General features: G+C 38.6%; 2 protein-coding genes across 2 annotated transcripts; both read left to right on the top strand.

Moving 5' to 3' along the window:
• Window positions 1–1,286: 1,286 nt before the first annotated feature.
• LOC140007085 (protein FAR1-RELATED SEQUENCE 5-like) lies at window positions 1,287–2,741 on the top strand. The gene has a single exon (XM_072049794.1). It carries the CDS (start codon window positions 1,287–1,289, stop codon window positions 2,739–2,741), a length of 1,455 nt encoding a protein of 484 aa, XP_071905895.1.
• A 19-nt stretch (window positions 2,742–2,760) lies between these two features.
• On the top strand, window positions 2,761–3,222 carry LOC140007086 (protein FAR1-RELATED SEQUENCE 5-like). The gene has a single exon (XM_072049798.1). The coding sequence runs from the start codon at window positions 2,761–2,763 to the stop codon at window positions 3,220–3,222; it is 462 nt and encodes a 153-aa protein (XP_071905899.1).
• The last annotated feature ends 5,630 nt before the right edge of the window (window positions 3,223–8,852 follow it).

The following is an 8,852-nucleotide window of genomic DNA, read 5'->3' on the forward strand; positions in this document are numbered from 1 at the left end:
AAGGTAGCAATTGACAGAAAAGTGGGTGGAGAGGTAGGCGGCATGGAAGAAGCAAACAGAGATGAAGCCAAAGTTTGTCCGTAAAACTGAATAGCAGAAGCAGTTGTGGTCTCCAATTGGGTATAAGAGTGTTGTATGTATTCTGAATGCGTGCAAGAGCGGCGGTAAGGTAGAAGCAAATAGAGGAAATTCAACATCTCACGAAACCAGATTTTGTCCTTCAACTTCATAGCAGAAGCAGCTACGTCTCCGACTTCGGTGAAACGTGAAGCGTATTAGCAGGCCAAGGTAACATGACTGAACCATGTCAGTAATTGTGGCCAATAATTTGTCACCCAAATACACATCTGTTAAAGGAAGGATGAAATTAGAGTCACTGAAGACATAATATGAAAATGATAGAAGAATTGTGAAGTTGTACTGTATTTGTATGTGTGTACCGTATCTATGTGTGTGTGAGCATTCAGCTTTTCAGTGATGGACTATAATGGGATAGTAGTTTTTGGAAGACCTAGGGTTATGTATTCAAGTAAACCGTCGACTGGAATTAGGGAAAGATGAGAGAAACAAAGTCACATTTAACAAGTGAATGAATATACATCCTGTTGTAAATTAGTTATATGTTATAGCCACCGTATTACAATTGGTATGAATCATTGTGCATCTAGTAATTGGTCCATGCTCATGGAGCAATATTAGTTTACCCCTCTCCTGACCATATAGTGTGTATAAAATGGAGGCATAGAGTTGAATGAGGTGAAGCAGAGGAAAAGACACATATGTGAATAATAAATGGGTGAACCTTGTGTTGTAAGTCAATTACATGATGTAAGAAATATATTACAATGAGTAGAAAGTACTTGTTTGGCCCTCAAAATGTAGAAAAAGTAGAAAATGTGGAGTTGGTTTATGCGGTTGTCATTAACGAATGACATAAGGTCCAGTAAGTTAAAGAATCTAGAATCAAAATATAATCACCAGCGTGGATGTACATACAGTTAAAATAGACTTACATCGTGTGACCAATACATTACAGTCCGTATAAGTTAGTGTACATGGAGTTGTATTTGTACATAGATAATGCCGTTGTCTTAGAGTAAAAGTAAGGTGATGTGAATCATTAATCATATTGATAAGCGTAATAATAGGATTTGGTATACGAGTAATGTGTGATTCATAACACATTATAAATGGTAATATACATTTATATTGTCGTTTATGTACATACTATTCATGAAATATTGCAAATTAGGGTGTTTGATGCATAATTGGCAGGAGTAGAAGTAATGGATTGCAGCAAATTGGCAGAAAATGGGACCCCTGAATTAGGAATGGAGTTCAACAGTAAAGAGGATGCGTACAAGTTTTACAACAAGTATGCCTTTAAAATGGGTTTCAGTGTACGTAAAGACTATCTGAATAAAGACAAAGACGGCGTGACCACGTCTAGGAGATATAGTTGCTGCAAGGAAAGTGTGAAACGCAAGTACGAAGGTGATGTGATGCCAAAGAGGACACGAGCGCCGACGAAAACAGGGTGTGGAGCTAAGATGGTTATCGTGCTGTTTAAAGGGACAATGAAGTACCGTGTGCATGACCTTGTCTTAGAGCATAATCATGAGTTGCACATTGCTCAATGTGCTCACATGATGCCATCACAAAGAAAAGTGAGTGTGGCTCAAGGATTCCAAGCTGAAATAAGCGAGGATGCTGGGCTTTCATTGAAACAGAGCCATGAGCTTATAGGAACGGAAGCAGGTGGAATGGGTAATGTGGGATATACTCGGGATGATCTTAAACGATATCTTCGAACGAGATGGGAAAGGAGCTTGAAATATGGAGAAGCAGGTAGCATGCTGAATTATTTTCAAGAGCAAACACTCGAGAATCCATCATTTTTTCATGCCGTACAGCTGGACTGTGAAGAACAAATAACGAATATCTTTTGGGCTGATGCAGGAATGTTAATTGACTACAACTTTTTTGGAGACGTAGTCACATTCGACACAACCTACAAAACAAATAAAGAATACCGGCCACTTGGAGTATTTGTGGGTTTTAACCAGTATAGGCAAATTGTGATATTCGGTGCTGCCCTTATGTATGATGAGACGATAGATTCTTTCAAATGGGTGTTTGGTACATTTCTAGAAGCAATGTGCGGAAAACATCCAAGTACCATACTAACCGACCAAGATCACGCCATGGCAGCCGCTCTTTCAATTGTCATGCCTGAAACATTTCACGGTCTATGTACGTTTCACATAAGGCGTAATTTTATGAAACATCTTGGCAATCACTACAAGGAAAATAGTGATCTTCCATACATGTTTGGTGCCTGCATGTATGAGTTTGAAGAAGTGGAACAATTCAATAGGGTGTGGGAAGCGATAGTGAAGAAACACAATCTTGAAACTAATGAATGGCTCTCAGGGTTGTACAAAATTCGTGATAAATGGGCAAGGTGCATGATGAAAGAAAGATGGACCGCGGGAATGCGAAGCACCCAACTCAGCGAAAGCCTAAATGCAGCAATTAAAAATCATTTGAAACTGGATCATGACCTTGTGCAGTTCTTTAGACATTTCAATCAGGTGGTTGATGAAAAGAGACATAATGAACTGATCGCAGAATATGAAATGAGGCAAAAGCTCCCCATGGTAGGGTTAAGGCAAAACACCTATGCTTGTGCATGCATCAGAGACGTATTCACCAACCGTATTTGTTGCATTCCAAAATGAATATGGTGAGTCAACAGCTATGGTTATATTGAGACAACAAGATGCAGCGATGTTTGTGGAGTTTGCGGTCATGAGGTATGATGGAGGACTTGAAAGAACAGTAGTATTCAATCGGAATGATCTAAGTGTACGTTGCAGTTGCAAAAAATACGAGAATGAAGGCATTTTATGTGGGCACGCGTTGAAGGTGTTTGATACCGTGGGCATAAAAATAATTCCTCCTGAATACATTAAGAGGCGATGGACAAAAAGAGCTCGGGCTGGAGACTGTTTTGATCGGCGAGGACAGGAAGTTGTGGCTGATCCTAAAGTCATGATTTCAACTCGTTATCGGGAGCTCGCTCCAGCCATGATTAAGGTCGCAACTCGAGCAGCAATGTCGGAGGACACCAGCAAAGTAGCAATCATTGTCATATCCTATTTGTCAAAGAGAGTTGAGCTCCTCCTCTCAGAAAGCGAAGAGCAACCTTTGCAAAATTAAAAAAATCTGAATATGGAGGAACGAGATAAAATTGAAATTGTAAATGAAATGGGGGAGGCAGTAGTCGCAAGAGGCATTAAAAAACGAGGCGGTGGGAAGAAAAGTAGAGTGATGCAAAGTTGGGTCGATAAATTTGACAGAATAAAAAGAAAATCTAGATTATCAAGGACTACACAGACTACGGTATGGATCAAATTTTGGTACTTGGGAAACATTTATGCTAAAATTAAGTTATTGTTATACTATTAACTAAAGTTTAGGTAACATTCATTATGAAATAATATTATTGCCGTGTCAATACTGTAGGTCTCAGAATCGGAGCCGACATCGATTTCATTTGAGGAATACATGTTTATGGGATGCCGTTCATCTACTGACTCTGTTTCGGTTAGTATAAAATGGACATGACTCTTGCTTTTATTTGGATGTTTCTAACAGCATAAATAGTTACATTGATGTTACATTGTGTGATAATGTTGTTACGGCCGTCATCCCTCCTGATATACGTATTTTGTTTGTCTTATACAATGATTTTGCCCATACGAAACTTGTAGACGCATTCAATGAGTCAGACAGTGAATGGCCCTCCAAATGCTGTTGCTCCTGATATCGATGAAAGTCAAACGGTATGCATACATTTAGTAGTTAAAATAAAACCTTCTTGTTCATGTAGTAGAGCTACCTTTTTTTCTTTAATTGTAACGGTGAGCTCCCGAAGGCTGTCAAATCATGCAAATTATGTAGTTAACGTATGCTCGCTTTAATAACGTATTATTTTTTATTATTTCAAGGTCCACCGTTTGGCTAATCAGGGGCCTCCTGCAAGTGTCCCTACAGAATGGATGCATCCCAGATTTTCTATTTTTTCCAAGCATAACTCCGTCAGAGATGTCTTAATGGTCTGATATATCATTTTTGTTATAATGTCTAGTCCAATTTAACTTTATAAGTGAGCAATATAGGCACTGGTAATGATTTGTTGACAGTCGATTACTTATACTATATAATGTAGGAGGAGCGTGGGGCAATTTCAACACACTGTGATGTTGATGCATATCATGTATTTGCACCATCACCTCAGGTGATAAATTTTTATCGTTACAGCACATATTTATGTAATGTTATTAATTGGAGACTTGGACATCGTATATCATTAATCGTATGTTTTATTAATAATATTTGCTGATTTGCCATCGTTAAGCATTTCAGGGAAGAAATAACACACAGGGATTGCAACTACGCGTTGACGTCGCCTCCCCCCAAAATGAGGTTGATGAATGATGTGTAACTATACATTTTGAACGAGACATTAAGTGGTTATCCCAACTTGAGAATGCTGCATATGTACGTTACAAGCAGTTAGTAAGCTGTTACAACTTATTGACGAGGTTATACAGGCACCATTGATGTTTCACTCTTTTCAAATTTAGACAAGTGGATTACAATTGTAATCGCATCTAGTGTTAGTAGTCATCAATAGTTTGTATTGGGTTGTACAAAATTGTTAGAAAATTATAAAGTTGGTAGAAAATTGAAGTAACAATTTTACAATAGAATTGAACGTGTTTTTTGTGATCGGATATTTTTCACTAAATCGACCATAACAGTTGAATGGTTATCGTGATATGTATACCATTCTACTACATTCAATTGCATACCTTAATAATATATTTATTGGCATAGATCGCACTGCCAAAGGTACGATATATAAGATAACACAATCTAAAGTCTAAATTGTCTTGATTTTGTTATGATGATAAATTCGAATTATTATTGGGCTATTTTTATAAAACATTATCATTTAGGCCATTTGTTTTGCATCGCTTGACGAATTTAGTGCACCATTGACATGATATATCACAGGCACATCAATTGGTATTACAAGTTTTTAGGTTAATTAAATTATGGTCAAGCCAGGTCACGACCACATGTTGGTAATAGGTGTGCATAAGAAAATGATTCCTTGGAGAACTAATTTGTAAAGTTAAAATGAAGTTTACAATGCAACAAAAAGGAAGAACGAACAGTACACAATGGGTTACAACCAATTAGGGATCTGTTACTGTTACGTTACAACTAATTACGACTGTTTAACAGGCATGATTAATATCCAAATATGGTAAGCAATTTGTTTGAGTAGAGATTATAATGAGTATAGTTTTACCGCTACCCTAACAAACATTGAACTACATCCCTTGTTATCAGTTGTATCCCATACAACACCTGGGAACGCCGTCATGCATTAGACAATGGGGTATGTACCTTTGAAAGTCATCGTCGCTTGATTCAGTAAAGTCAGATAGGTCCGGATCGGATATAAGCATGGGATCTGCTAAAATGTGCTGAACATCAAATTATTTTCCAATACCATGTCTTTTTGCGGCTTGGATCTCGTGAAACCTGTGAAGCCTACGCTCCATCTGCATAACTTCTCGCTGTAGTCTATGTAATACGCTTGCATCATTGGCTTGTGGTCCTATAACAAGATCCGCCGACCTTGTTCTCGGGAAGCAGAGGCCATGCCAGCGACAAAGTACCTCTAATTCCATTTTTCGGTCACGAACAGGCTCCCATATGGGTTCATGGTCCATAACGGAATAGCCAGACGGTAGATGATTATTGACGGTATTTTTAAAAATTTGACCAGCTAGTCCCAGAGAGTTGTTGGTGTTAAGCGGAGCATTCTTGAACTCGCGTTTGGTACCATATAAAATCCTCCCGTCTGGTGTTTCGTACTTGCTGATGGCATTTGTTGGACCCAACGATACTTTCCGTCTTTTTTGCCGAACATTTGATGGTGAGCTTGTATGAGATCCTTCGTTTGTGGATTGCATGACTATGCTGATATCTACTGTTTTTTGGTTGGATGAAAGAAATGATCTACTGATAAAGAAAAAGGTGGGAGAAAAAAAGAGGTAGAAATTTTTAACGGAGCACCTGTTTCAGACCATGCATAGTAAATGGTTTCTTCTGGCTACTTGACCAACTGCTTGCTGTGTCATTTCATGCTGTTCTCCACAGGATAGTACTCCTGGGTGAGTTGATGAAGCCATGGCAACCACCTATTAACGAGAGAATAGACTCAACGTTTGGTCAAATGTATAGTGTGTGGATGAAATAATAGTTCAATTCGATTGGATCATGACCTGTACTCCAACAACAATTGGATCGTGAATACCCAGTTATACGTCAGTCACCTTACCTTTCAAGTGTAACAAGAAGTTACAACCAGCATATGTACGTTACAAGAAATTAATAAGCTGTTACCGCTTATTGATGTGCTTGTACAGGCACCTTGTCATTTGCTTGTATGTTAAAACTTAGACAATTTGTTTATAATTGTATTAATGATAAGTATTACAGATAGTATTACAGACACTTCAATAAGTAGTACTCCTTCAGTACAGAAATGAACTTACAATTGACGGCTCGGCTTGGTTCCACGTGACCACATAATAAGTAACAGTTTCACAGAAGAACATGATACTTCGTTGGGACAAGTAATTTGAAAGTATGGTAACTAATATTTAAAATGCAACAAATTTTGATTACGCCATGTACCATTTTGAGTTACAACTAGTTATATATATGTTACAATTCATTACAACTAATGAATTTGCAATCGGCAGTTTTTCGTCTTATCTAGTTAAAACTAGTGATATTACAACTAGAAATTTCCAGATATTACAACTAGTGATACTACAACTAGTTAATATCTGATGAACCTTTCCTCTTCTCTTGTTTGTGCAATCGCACTTGGCACAAACAACAAGTCCTCCCCCCAACACATAAAATTTCATTAGACACTTTAGTAAGTGTCTAATGAGAACATAAAGATGGTCGATTCGAACCCCAAAACAATTGATGTAGCGAGGCCTTCTCGAACATCTCATTAAATTAGCGAGATCTTCTCGAACATCATACAACCTACTGGTGTGACGGCCCCACCTCACCCTAAGGCGTACCAGAGGGTTCGGCGGGTCGCCTGCCCAGCTCTCGCCAGGACTAACGATTCAGATTAGAGCGATCGAATACGTTTCGGACCGTACAACGCGCATAGACAAGTCAAAATCCCAGAATAAAACAAAACGAAATCGGAGTCGGCCATGAATAGGAACCGACATGGCAAAACCCAACCAAACGTCAAGCAAATATTTACATCCCAAAAGTTAGCATATACAACCCAAAGGGCATACCAAAGTGATTCAAAAGTGGATACATGTACGGTTTGCCAAATCCAAAAGAGAAACGGACCCAAAAGTATATTTAGGGTTTAAATCAATGAGCTATACAAAAGATATGTCTAACTAGCTCAATTCGGCAACCATTTGTCAAATCCAGTCCAAAAGTATTTATTTTCCTGTAAGGAAAACAAAAAGGAACAGAAAGGGGTGAGCTTGCGCTCAATGAGGTACCAAACATATAGCAGAAAATCATGGCATTTTACATTTAACAAATCAGATACACATGCCAGATGTAAAGTAAAGTAACTAATGATTCAAATCAGAAGGATACAGGTGGCTCTCAGGAGCCAAATTCCCATTTGCGTCACCGAAGCTTGATCGAAGTTGACACTCCGCCAACGTATATAGAACCAACGTCCGTAGACCCCTCTTTACACCGAATCCCGTTCACCAAACACCCCTTTACCGGGCCCGCTCACCGCAAACGAACAGAAATGGTAATACTCGAGTATACCCGGAATCAAGGGTCTCAATACCCAAAATCCCCGAACAGACTACCGTGGTTCGTTATCTAATCGTCCAGGCCCTTGCCGGCCCGACTCGAATAACTTAGCCACAGGATTGAGCTCATAGGTCATAGAAATCCGAACAGATGCAGACACAGATAACAGATTCAAATTTTGCATGGTAAATTGGCATATGAACAGACAAGAGAACGAGTGTGATAAAGTACACTCTCGTCTCAAACAAATTAAACAGATTGCAGAGCAGAAATCAAGTTAAACAGCAATGGAGGGGAGTGGTACACTCACCGGCTCAACTTCAAAAGTTTTCACTTCAAATTGGCCTTAATCGCCAAGAAACCCTAAAATAATTAAAATAAACCAATTGAAGGTTTCATATCCAAATCGAGCAAACGGAATGCACAAGTGAGGCTCGACTACACGTCGTATGCCTTGCCAAATAAATACTAAAGCAAGGGTGCAAAAACATGATTTTCTTGGAAACAAAAAGGTAACATGAAGACTTAGGCGCAAACAACCCAAAAGCCTTTCATTTCTACCAAAAGGCAAATCCAACTTAAAGGAACCAAACGGCCTAGAAAATCGGGCAGCACTTCCCCTAAAGTTCTTACTTTTCCAGCCCTTAAGGCTTCACTATTACCTCAAATCAGTCCCAACATCTCACACAAAAGTCATCTCATTTCCCAAAAGCCGTTCACTAGGCTCAAAGTAGTACAAGTACAAAAGTTAGCTAGGAAATGATCGGAATGAAAACAAGCCTTAAAACTATTCAAATAAACACAATAAGATTCGTTTACAAGTCATAAACCAAGGCCAAGTATTACCAAAATAAGGTTCCATAAGAATATATAAGCATTAAAGGAAACCAGAAAAATCCGGAAATGGAAATAAGCTTTAACCCAAGAAAACAGTTTTTGACGTC

Source organism: Coffea arabica, chromosome 1e (assembly GCF_036785885.1).
Source record: "Coffea arabica cultivar ET-39 chromosome 1e, Coffea Arabica ET-39 HiFi, whole genome shotgun sequence".
Taxonomy (NCBI): domain Eukaryota; kingdom Viridiplantae; phylum Streptophyta; class Magnoliopsida; order Gentianales; family Rubiaceae; genus Coffea; species Coffea arabica.

What these genes read in the sequence shown, in the direction of transcription:
- LOC140007086 (XM_072049798.1), top strand. Translation starts at nt 2,761, where the DNA reads ATGGTTATATTGAGACAACAAGATGCAGCGATGTTTGTGGAGTTTGCG.
- LOC140007085 (XM_072049794.1), top strand. Translation starts at nt 1,287, where the DNA reads ATGGATTGCAGCAAATTGGCAGAAAATGGGACCCCTGAATTAGGAATG.